This window comes from Cotesia glomerata, linkage group LG8 (genome assembly GCF_020080835.1).
Source record: "Cotesia glomerata isolate CgM1 linkage group LG8, MPM_Cglom_v2.3, whole genome shotgun sequence".
Lineage (NCBI taxonomy): Eukaryota > Metazoa > Arthropoda > Insecta > Hymenoptera > Braconidae > Cotesia > Cotesia glomerata.
Genome location: NC_058165.1, coordinates 414,865 through 427,471, shown reverse-complemented (window position 1 = coordinate 427,471; position 12,607 = coordinate 414,865). Strand labels below are relative to the sequence as shown.

The 12,607-nt window shown below is 25.9% G+C and overlaps 2 protein-coding genes across 4 annotated transcripts in view; one reads left to right on the top strand and one right to left on the bottom strand.

Moving 5' to 3' along the window:
• Positions 1-11,745, top strand: part of LOC123270448 (endoplasmic reticulum membrane sensor NFE2L1) — a 58,586-nt gene extending 46,841 nt beyond the window's left edge. For all 3 annotated transcript variants that reach the window (XM_044736502.1, XM_044736501.1, XM_044736504.1), the window contains 8 exons: positions 223-450; positions 8,859-9,126; positions 9,391-9,530; positions 9,600-9,755; positions 9,900-10,010; positions 10,453-10,820; positions 11,223-11,470; positions 11,599-11,745. In XM_044736502.1, the coding sequence (XP_044592437.1) occupies positions 223-450; positions 8,859-9,126; positions 9,391-9,530; positions 9,600-9,755; positions 9,900-10,010; positions 10,453-10,820; positions 11,223-11,420 (1,469 nt within the window). In that variant the 3' untranslated portion in view covers positions 11,421-11,470; positions 11,599-11,745. The remainder of the gene's footprint in view (positions 1-222; positions 451-8,858; positions 9,127-9,390; positions 9,531-9,599; positions 9,756-9,899; positions 10,011-10,452; positions 10,821-11,222; positions 11,471-11,598) is intronic.
• Positions 495-6,449, bottom strand: LOC123270461 (ATP-dependent RNA helicase vasa). The gene is made up of 5 exons (XM_044736528.1): positions 6,396-6,449; positions 4,903-5,502; positions 3,821-4,359; positions 2,313-3,027; positions 495-979 (listed from the first exon to the last, which is right to left on the bottom strand). The coding sequence occupies exons 1-5, from the start codon at positions 6,420-6,422 to the stop codon at positions 935-937; spliced, it is 1,926 nt and encodes a 641-aa protein (XP_044592463.1). The 5' UTR covers positions 6,423-6,449; the 3' UTR covers positions 495-934.
• Positions 11,746-12,607: the final 862 nt, after the last annotated feature.

Here is a 12,607-nt window from a genome sequence, read left to right as displayed (position 1 = left end):
TTTTCATAAGTCCCAAAATTTTTAATAAAAAAAAATTAGGACCCAATTTTTTCTTAAAAATAAGGCCCAAAATCATTATTTAAATTTATTTAAAAAAATAAATACTAAGTTTAATTGTAAAAATTTTTTCAAGTCCCAAAATTTTTAATAAAAAATTAAGGCCCAAAATTTTTCTTTCTTAATATTGAATACTAAAATTAAAAATAAAAAAATTTATTATAGGACCATCGAATTTAGGATCAGCTGTAGCGACCTCAATGAACCTGACAAACAGCTCAGAGCCAATTGGGACCGACACAAATGGGCCTTACAAGCCAGAGCCACACGACATAAACTACACTCATTATTCACACAATCCACTTTCATCGGAGGGAAATTTAAACCCCGACGGGTTGTTTTCCAACATCCTCGATGACACCAATTTGCAGCTGATGGATTTTAATGATGATGGTAATTATTATCATTAAATTATTATATTCTTTTTTTTTATAATCAATTATTTATTCATTAGAAATTTTTAAGCATATTAAAGTCATACAAGTCATGTCCTCATTTTTTAATGTCAATTATTATTAATAATATTTAATAATAATGAATGTTTGATATTTTATTAAATATCAATTATCGATTAAATTTTATAGTTTAAGTTCAAGAAAAATTGAACAATGTGACAAGAGTTATTATTGAGTCATGATTCATTTTTTTTTATATTATTTAAATAATAATAATAATATTAATTAGAAAAGTAGAAAAATTAAATTTAACTATTGAAACAATCGGGAAAAAAATCATCCGATTAAAAAAAAAACGTAAAATTAAGATATAAGAACTATAAATTGAATATCATAACTATAATTATGATTGTGATTATGATATTAAAAATAATAAGAGTAAAGTTAAGCAAAAAGATGCAAGCTACTGGCTGAGAGATATTTTACCATCCTTCGTTCGTTTCAGTGTCAGCCGGCTGATTGTAGTTCTGAAAAAAAAAAAATAATTGAAAATTTTAATTCGATTTCGGAAAAATTTTTAAAGTAGTAAATAATTAAATTTTGACAATATTTCAAATTTTTGAGAAAAATTATTAATCTATTTAATTGAGGTATTTTTCAATTATTCAATTAATTCAATTACTTGTAATTTATTATACATTTTCAATTATATATTTAAATACTGAATAATTAAGACTGATTTAATTATGGCAAGTAAATTTCAATTAAAAAAATTGAAAATCTAAATAATTTATATTTTTTTAATTATTTCAAATATTTCAATTTTTTCAAATATTTTTAATAATACTCTCAAGTATTAGATTGTTAAAAATTAAAATAATTGAAAATAATTGACAGAATTAAAAACAATTGTTATGAAATTTTTAATTCGTGTCTCTTTTTAATAGTTTAAATTATCATCAATTATTCTGTATGTTCCATAAATATATTTATAATATTGAATAATTGACAGAATTGAAAATGAAATTTTCAATTTGTTTCTTTGTAATAATTTCAGTTATTCTGTACATTTTATAAATCTACTTAAAATATTGAATAATTGAAAATAATTGACACAATTGAAAATAATTAAATAATTGAAAATTTGTTTGTTTCTTTATATTAATTTCATTTATTCTGTATACTCCATAAAAATATTCAAAATATTGAATAATTGAAAATAATTGACAGAATTGAAAATAATTAAATAATTGAAAATGAAATTTTCAATTAATTTTATCTTTAATAAATTCAATTAATCTGTATATTTCATAAATATATTAAAAATATTAAATAATTGAAAATAATTAACAGAATTGAAAATAATTGAATAGAAAATAAAATTTTAAATTCGTTTCTTTTTAATAATTTTAATTATTCGGTATATTCCTCAGATATATTAAAAATATGGAATAATTGAAAATAATTGAATTGAAAATGAAATTTTCAATTCGTTTCTCTTTAATAATTTTAACTATTCTAAATATTTCATAAATATATTAAAAATATTGAATAATTGAAAATAATTGACAGAATTGAAAATAATCGAATTCAAAATGAAATTTTTAATTCGTTTCTTATAAAATAATTTCAATTTCTTTATATATCCCATAAATATATTAAAAATATTCAATAATTAAAAATAATTGAATAATTGAAAATGAAATTTTCAATTCATTTCTTTTAATAATTTCAATTATTCTGAATATCCCATAAATATATTAAAAAAATTGAATAATTAAAAATAATTGACAGAATTGAAAAAAAAAAATTTTTCAATCAATTTTTTTTAAAATAATTTCAATTAAAATAAAAACTTACATCTCTAATGTCGTAACCACCAAAGCTGCTAGATTCTCCAGCATTGAATCCACCACCAGCGTCAAAGAACTCAGGAATTTCTTGACCAGCCTGAGTAAGAACCTTGATAAGATCAGCCACCAATTTATCGTCGTTCTCCGGTGTGTAAAAGCTCGTCGCTTTTCCGCGATTTCCAACTCGTCCAGTTCTACCAATTCGATGAACGTAATCATCGATGCACTTAGGAAGATCGTAATTAATAACATGAGCAACATTTTTAATATCCAATCCTCGAGCTGCGACAGAAGTAGCAACTAAAATAGGCATTTTTCCACTACGAAAATCAGCTAAAGCTGTTTCACGTTCGCGTTGTTCTCTGTCTCCGTGAATGCTAGTTGCTGGGAACAAATTGTCGCTCATGTAAGCAGCGATAAAGTCAGCAGTTTTTTTCGTCTCGACGAAGATAATTGTCTTGACTTTGAGACTTTGACCTCCGTCGCGCTCCAGAAGTTCTTTCAATTTGTTGCGTTTGTCCTTTTTAGTAACTTCATAGAAAATTTGCTCGACATCACTGTTGGCTCCTCCGACGATTCCGACTGTCAAGAAGAGGTAGTTGTTCAGGAATTTACGGGCTAATTCTTGAACCTCGCCGCTGAAGGTTGCACTGAACATTAATGTTACTCGAGAATCTTTCGGTGGCATTTGTTCGTGTTCTAAGATTTCTTCCATTGATGATCTGAAATTTTTAATTTTTAGAATTGAAAATAATTAAAAAATTCGCAATTGCAAAAAAAAAAAAAAAAAAAAAAAAAAAAAAAATTGAAAAAATTAAATAATCGACAATAATTGAAAATAGTTAAGAAAATTATAAATGAAAAGAATTGAATAATCAACAATAATTAATTAAAAAAAAAAAAAATTGAATTGAAATAATTGAAAAAATTAATTAATTTACAATAACTTAAAATAATTGAATAAATTATAAACTGTAAGAATTGAATAATTAACAATTGAAAAAAAATTTAATAATTGAAATAATTGATAGTAATTGAAAAAACTTGAGAAAATTATAAATGAAAAGAATTGATTAATTGAATCTATTAAAAATAATTGACAAAATTAAAATTGAAAATAGTTGATTTCAATTATTGTCAATAAATTAAAAAATTTTGGTTTTTATTTTAAATTAAACAGCTAAAAATATAATTAAAGTAATTGAAAATAATTGAACTAATTAAAAAACTAAAAGAAAAATTGAATATTTTTTTTATTTTTGAAAAAGTAAAATTTATAACTTTATAATTGAATTTTTAATTTCAAAATTAATTCAAATATTATCAATTATTAATTTTTCAAAAAATTTAATAATTTTTAACCACTTAAAATTTGTAATTAATTCAATTATTTTCAATTATAAATTTTTTAAGTAATTAAATAATTTCTAACTATTTAAAATTTTTAAATTAATTCAATTATTTTAATATAATTTCAATTACCTATAAATTGAATTTAAAAAAATTAAAATTTACCTAAATCCTGAATCAAGCATACGATCAGCCTCATCAAGAACCATAAATTTGATACTGCCAAAACTAATTCTTCCACCCTTGACAAAATCATTCAATCGTCCGGGAGTAGCAACAATAATGTGAGCACCACGACGCACTTGATCAGCCTGGTGCATAGGTTTAACACCTCCATAGCAAGCTACTGTCTTGAGAATAGTGTCCTTGGCGAATTTCTCAGCTTCCCAGGATATCTGAAGTACTAATTCTCTAGTAGGAGCCATCACAATAACTTGAGGCTCACATCCTCTCTCCGTAAGCTTAAGTTCGTTGTTATTTTCTAGCAATCGGTGGACTATCGGAATCAAGTAAGCCGCGGTTTTTCCACTACCAGTTTGAGCACATGCCATCAAATCGCGTCCTTGAAGAATTATTGGGATCGCGTGCTTTTGAACCGGGGTTGGTTTAGTGTAGTTTGATTTTTTGATGTTGATCATCAAGGCGTCGCGCAATTTCAAAGTGTTGAAGGCTGTGATTGGTGGTGGAACATTTTCACCGGTTACCTAAAAAAAAATAATAAAATATTATTTTATTAAACAATGAATTTTGTTAAATTGCACTGTAATTTTTTACCTATTGACATATTTAAAGATATAAGCTCATTCTGATGTTACACTCATCAAGAGCTTTCATTTGATTACCCACATCAATTTTTCATATATTTTATATATTTGTATATAAATATATCAAAAATACATGTGGGTACTCAAATGAAAGGTCTTGACGAGTGTAACATCAAGATGAGCTTATATTTTTAAAAATGTCAATGGTTCACAAGGTACGAGGACATTTCTTAATTATTAATATTTTTAAAAATATAAGCTTATCCTGATGTTATACTCATCAAGAGCTTTCATTTGAATACCCACATGCATTTTTGATATATTTTTCATATATAAATATATAAAATATATGAAAAATTGATGTGGGTACTCAAATGAAAGGTCTCGAAGAGTGTACCATCGGGATGAGCTTATATCTTAAAGAATGTCAATAGTTCACAAGATAAAAGGTAATTTTTTAATTATGTATCTAAATGAAATTACCTTGCACTCAATGTCATCATATTTATCAAAATTAATTCCAGCAGTGACATTGGTCCCAAATATTTCTTCATCGTCCATGCTTCGCTCAGGCGGCACGTAAGTGATAGGAGCTTTTTTCTCCTCACCATCGGGTCCCAATCCGTCGTTATCGCCACCATCATCACCCCCTTCGCCATCGCGATCGCGGTTGCGGCCTCTGCCGCCGCCGCCTCCAGTGTAGTCAGAGTCTTGGTTGAAATCTCCGCGGTCTCTTCGACCGTCTCTGTCTCCACCGCGACCGCGACCTCGACCACGACCTCTTCCGCGTCCGCGACCTCGTCCTCGACCACCCTCACCGTCGTTATCGGTATTGTCGTTAGAGTAGCCATTGGACCCAGAGTAGTTGTCATTAGAGGACAACCATTCACTGCCAGCAGTGTCATTGTTTCCGCCGTTTATCCACTCATCAGCGCCGTTGCTTCCATTTGTTTGCTCGGTGCCATTGGTACCGGTACCAGTACCGGTACCCCAATCTCCAGAGCCGCCATTTGTGCCGGGATTTTTGGATTCCGATGAACCAAATCCTCGACCTCTACCGTAACTTTTGCCCTCTGAGGAGGTCTAGAAAATTTTTCAATTATAATAATGATAAATTTAGTTAAAAAATTTTAATTCATGAAATTTTTTTTATAAAAAATTTAAACTATAAAAATTGAAAATTTTTTTTTTTAATTTCATAATAATAAACAAAATTTAAAATTTTAATTAATTACATTTTTTTTAATAATAGTAACAATTATTGCTAATTTGTTTTTTAATTAATAATATTGATAAAATTTTTTATATAAAAAATTAAAACTATTAAAATTTTTGATACTTTTTTTTAATTAATGATAATAATAAACAAAATCTAAAATTTAAATTAATTAAATTTTTTTAATAATAAAAAGTAATAATAATAATAAATATTATTATTATTAATTAATAATTAAAATAATAATATTTTTTTATAGAAAATTACAACTTAAAAAATTTTTAATATTTGTTTTTAATTTAATAATAAATAAAATCTAAAATTTTAATTAATTAAATTTTTCTTTAATAATCATAATAATTATCATCAATTTGTTTTTTTTTAATTAACAATAAAATTTAAAAAAAAAATTAAAACTATTAAAATTTTTTTTTTAATTAATGATAATGAACAAAATCTAAAATTTTAATTTTTTTAATAATAAAAGTAATAAAAATAATAAATATTATTGTTAATTTGTTTTTTTAATTAATAATTAAAATACTGACATTTTTTTTTTATAGAAAATTACAACTTTAAAAATTTTTAATTTAATAACAATAAACAAAATCTAAAATTTTAAATAATTAAATTTTTTTTGATAATAATAATTATTATTGTCATTAATTTGTTTTTTAATTAATAATGATAAAATTTTTTTTTATGAAAAATTAAAACTAAAAATTCTTTATATTAATTATAAAAATTAAAAAAAACTTACGTTATTTCCTGATAGCCAGTCACTCATGTTGAAGTTTTGTTCAAAGATAGAATTCTGAAACAAAAATGAATTATTGTGAAAATAATAAATAATAAATAAACCAATAAATCAAATTAAGTGTCTAAGTTTATAGTTAGGAAAAAAATAAAAATACATAAGTACATAATAAAATAGACACTTTGAAATACATTAAATCGAAATAATAATAGTAATAAAAGTGTCGAAGGTTCTCGGAATTCAGAAACTGTAGTTACGCTAGACTTCTCTTCGGCATAGCTTTAATACACAAAAAAAAAAAATATACTACAAACAAAAGATAAACCCTCTTACTCTACACAATGCTCGTACTTGAGAAAAAGAAAATAAAAAAGATATTTTCTTATACAAACAATTATCTCGATATTTAATATATAATCTTCAATATAAATATGTATATATGTTCATAAATTCTTTGTCTAATTTATTTTCAAGTATTTTTAATTAATTTAAATATTTGAACAACAAAATTGAATAATTGTTAATAAAATAAAAATTTTAATTATTTTGAAATAATAAAAAAAAAAATCTAAGAATAAATTAATAAATTTTTAATAAAAATTATTAAAAATACAATTTGTTAGACAGGTAATTGATCAAATAAAAAAAATTATTACAAAAATTAAATTATTGTTTAAAAATTAAATAGAAAAAAAAAAGAATGACATTTAAATTAAAAAGAATGTAAAATAATAATGATAATAATAGCGAAGAAATTTTACAAATGACAAAGAAATCTAAAACAAAATGGCCGCTTTCAAGTAAAAAAAAAAATCTTGAGTTTGCTAATAATTTTTGAACAAAAGATTTTCTAATTTTTAAAGAAATTTAATTCATTCATTCACTTTTCAATAATAATAATTAATTAATAATTAAAAATCAAAGAATTAAAATAAAAGGAATAAAATAAAATTACTTACCAAGAATTAGCGTGAATTTTAATAAAACAGCTGATTATTAATAAATTTACTATTTAAATAATACTTGTTAAATAATAAGAATAAATAATGAACTTTGAATATTATTTAATAATTAAATAATTTATAAATTGTTATAAAAATACTGTTGAGCAAAAAAGTGCGATGTGACTCCCGTGTAAGTGCCGGCAGAAATGATCGGTGCGGTTCGAAAAACGTGACAAGTGACTTCGGGACTCGTGTCGAGACAAAGGGCTCGTGTCGGGTTCTCGGGGGTGAAATCTGACACCCGCAACAGCCAATCAACAACCTTCCCGCGTTTTGTTAGTTCTAAAAGAAATGTAGAGCGTGCGCGGGAGTTTTAGTCTAAGCGCGGGAAATTTGAAATTTTTAAATAAAAAAGTTACTGTAATTTCAATAAAAATTATAGTAGTAATTAATAAAAATTAATTAAGCAGACATTTAAAAATTTTTAGAATTTTTTTAACAAATAAATTGTTGAAAAAAAAAAAAATTGGCATGTAGAAATTAAAAAAAATTAAAAATTCTATTTTTCAACAATAATTTTTTAGTTAATCTAATTAATTAAATTAACTAAATTTAATTAATTTATGACATTAAAGTTAGCAGTCACTTAACGATTTTAAAATTTTTTTTAACAAATAAATTATTTCAAAAAAATTGCATTTTTTATTTTTTTTTAATTTATACTTGGATCAATTTTTTTTCTACTTTTTTTTTTCCATAATTTATTTGTTTAAAAAAATTCTTAAAATTATCAAATATCTGCTAAATTAATTTTCATAATTAATTTAATTGTTAAATAAAATTAAAAATTGGTCAAGTGACAGCTAACTTTAATGTCATTAATTAATTTATTGTTATATTTCAGATCCAATTTATTAAATAATGAAGTCATTAATAATTTATTAAAAATTACTTATTTCTCCCCCTCTACTTTTAAATGTAATCTATATTACTCTCCCACTTGTATGACTTGAATAGTAAGAATCCGTCTCATAAAATATGATTCAGACTTTCAGACCCACTCGGTAGATCTTCGCGTAAACTTGTAATATGTACAGTCTTGGAAATTGAAATTTAAAATTTATCAATAGATATAATTTTTTATTTTAAGTTGCGGTATAATAAGGTGAATTAATTCTTATCGGTGAATTATTAATTTATTTTATTGCTGAGTCATTAAAAAATTTCGTCAGGTTTTTATTTTAATAAATTAAAAAAAAATAATAAAATAACAATAATTAAACTTAGAAATATCATTATTAATATTAAATATTGTTTTTTAATTTTTAATAATTTTTAAATAATAAAAATATTTTTTAATAAATAAAAGAAAAATTTATCAAAACATAACTCTTGAATTAAAACGTGACTTATAATAAAAAAAATGACTAATAATGTGTCATTATTATAACAGATAAAAAAAAATATATTTTAATTATTACTAAGGAATGAAATTAATTTAAAAAAATTTTTCTGTTTTTAGGAATGTACGGATGCATGAGAAATTGGGACACAAGCAACAATGGTACCCAAAACAGTACCACACTTGCGCCGCAAGCAAGCACCGCTCCAGCAGTCACAAATTTGACTGGCGCGATCACCGATGAGCGTCTGGATACCTCCAGTGACAGCGCGGTCAGCAGCATGGGCAGCGAAAGAGTTCCGTCTTTGTCCGACGGCGAGTGGATGGAGACCGGAAGCAATTCCAGCCACACGCAGGCCGATTCTCATTATTCTATGGATTACGCGAGGTAAATATCGAAGATTTCTCTTCGGAGATAATTTTGGGGGCAAAATAGTCCACAGGGATGAATTGCTGAGGAAATTCTGAAGAGTTTGAGTACCCACAAGCCTATGTTGACACACATAGCACACACGAGCACACACGGGAACATATGTCGTAATATAGGGTTGTGGGTACTCATTTTTCGTGGAATTTCTTCTAGAATTCAAATCCGAAGACCTTGAAGCCGAAAAAAAATCCCCTGAAGATTAATTACTGTTTTTAATTACAGCAAGTACCGAATGCAGTATGAGTGTAACTACACAGTGAATGGCAGGACTGGTAACCGGTGTCCGGCGGATAGAATACCTCCGGTGGCGCAGAAGAAGCACCAGATGTTTGGTAAAAGATATCTTCAAGACCATGGGACCGGTAATTATTATTTTAATTATTTAAAATTGAAAAATTTTATGAATTTTGTTAACTAAAAATTTTTTCCAGGGTCTCCGCTGGGTCACCATGGTCATGGGCCGCCTATTAAGTACGAGTATGATCCTCAGGCAGTTGCTGCAGGTCCTGCGCATGCTTACAGTCCCTTAGATGGCGCTGCTGGTCCTGAAATGAAGTTTAGTTGCAGTGTAGACTTTGCGAGACAATGTAAGATTTGTTTTTTTAGCTTAATATATTGGGCCTAGGAAAAATTTTATAAATAAGATTCTTGGAGGAAATTTAACTTTCTACAACTTGTTTTTCTAAACTCAGTAGTTTCTGAGGTATTAAATTTTTAATAAATTTTTTCAGTGCACCATGTACCTGGAAGAACTGCTTTAGAGCATATTCATCACAACCACACGTATCATCTACCTCCGGACAGTTCGGGCGCTATGCGACCTCTAGCGAGGGACAAAAAAAGTAATTATTACTATTTTTTTTTTTTTTTTTTTTTTTTAAGGAAGAATAAGTTAACTATAAATAAATAAAATTTTGCTTTATTAAATAATGACTTTTGAAAATTGCACTGTACTTTCTTAAATATTGATATTTTTAAAGATATAAGCTCATCCTGATGTTAGACTCATCAAGAGCTTTCATTTGAGTACCCACATGCATTTTTCATATATTTTTCATATGTACATATATATAATATACATAAATATATAAAATATATGAAAAATTGATGTGGGTACTCAAATGAAAGGTCTCGATGAGTGTAACATCAGGATGAGCTTATATCTTTAAAAATGTCAATAGTTCACGAGATACAATGTCATTTCTTAATAATGTATCTAGAGATATTATAAAATTTTGCTTATTCTTTCAATAATATAAATTATTAATAAATTTTTATTTTCAGTGCGCAAAAGCGAGTCAGAAGATCAACATTTAACGCGTGACGAAAAGAAAGCGCGACAACACAACGTCCCGATTTCGGTCCACGACATAATAAACCTACCAATGGACGAGTTCAACGAGCGAATGAGCAAGTACGACCTCAGTGAAACTCAAGTGAGTCTGATCCGCGATATAAGGCGCCGCGGAAAGAACAAAGTAGCCGCCCAGAACTGCCGCAAGAGGAAGCTGGACCAGATCATGACCCTCGCGGATCAGGTCAAGGAGATGAAGGACCGGAAAATGAGGTTGCTCAGCGAGAGGGACTACATGCTGAGAGAGAGGCAGAGGGTTAAGGAAAAATTCGGGCAGCTTTACAGACACGTTTTCCAGGTGAGTTTTCGGGATTTAATTTTCAAAAAGTTCTGTTTTGAAAAAATTAATCGGGAAAATTGAATTTTCTCGGAAAACTATCAAGAAAATTAGACGAATCATAAACAAAATTTATCAGAAATTCAATCTCCTATCAAAGAGGTCATTAATTTTTCCTTTAGACCCAAAATTTTCCCTAAAATTTTAACTTTTCCCCAAAAACTCCTAAATTTCCTCCCAAATTCCACCGAACTACCTTTAACCTCGATTTTCTCCGAAACTATCACTCCTATCGAAAAACTATTCATCACCAAACTTAAAGCCCGGAAAATTTCCTATCCAAAAACCTCCCTAGGTGTCTAAATTATTCCACCCCAACGCCCACAATTTGGAAAAAACTAAATTATTTTTTTTTTTTTTCAGTCTCTCCGAGATTCGGATGGAAATCAGTACAATCATCACGAGTACTCACTCCAGCAAGCCGCAGACGGAAATTTCCACCTTGTCCGTAGGAACCAGGTCCTTCAACAACATCACAATCACAATCACAATCAGACGGGGCCCTATCCACGGCAATCAATGGACCCAAAAACAAAACCGGACCCCGAATGCAAAGAATGAAACTTTTTTTAAATAAATAAAATTTTTTTAAAGCTTAAAAAATTTTCTAATATTTAATTAATTAATTAACTAATTAATTAATTAATTAATTAACTAAGAAATTAATTAATTAATTAACTAACTAATTAATTAATTAATTACAAAATTAATTAATTAATTAATTAATGACAAAATTAGTTAATTAATTAAAAAATTAATTAATTGAGATCTCGGTGACGGTTAATCCGCAATTATATTATTCAAATTGATCGACACCAAATTTAAATTAATTATTTAATGTCTACTTAATGTACAGGTGTCTAATTATAAGAAAATTTATTAATTATTCTTATTGTTTTTTTTTTTTTCAAAAAAAAAAAAAATTCTTTATAATTCAGGCATTTAATTTTCAAATTTTTTTTTATTTATTTTTCTTTTATATGTAAATAGATTTTTTAATAATATTAATAATAATATTTAGCATGTAAGTTCGAATTTTATTAATCGATTAAATTTAATAAAGCAAATTAATTAATGAATTAATTAAATGCTATGCCTTTATTATATTTATACTTGAAAAAAAAATGTATTAAAATATTTAAAAATAATAATATTAAATTAAGGAAAATTGGGTTAAGGTACTGTATTGTACTCTAAGATTAAAAATAATTATTATAATAATAATAAATGATTAATTATTATAAAGTAAGAAAAAATATAAATATATATGTCTTTCTTGATAATGAGGATAAATAAATGTTGAATATGTTTTATTTGATAATAAATGGATTAATAATTGATAATTAATTAAAAAACTAAAAATGGAGTTTTATTTGATTTTTTTTTTCCTAGATATTTTGTTTTTTATTAAATATTCATTCAATTTATAAAAAAACTGATTTTAAATTTCGCGCGCTTTCTTACCGACTGTCAATTTTTTATTTTTAGTTTATTATTTCACCACCAGAGACTAATTCCTAATTTATATTACTATTTTTATTATTGTTATCATTGTCGGTGTTGTCAAAAAAACACAATAAAAATTGTAGTGACAATCGTGAATTTTTTTTTGACTTGTCATCGGTGTAAATTATATTATTCATTAATACATACTTAATAGCGTTTTATAACTATAATAATCATAATAATAATACAATGTAACAGTATTGACATACCAGTTATTAATAATTATTTCATTACACAGTATT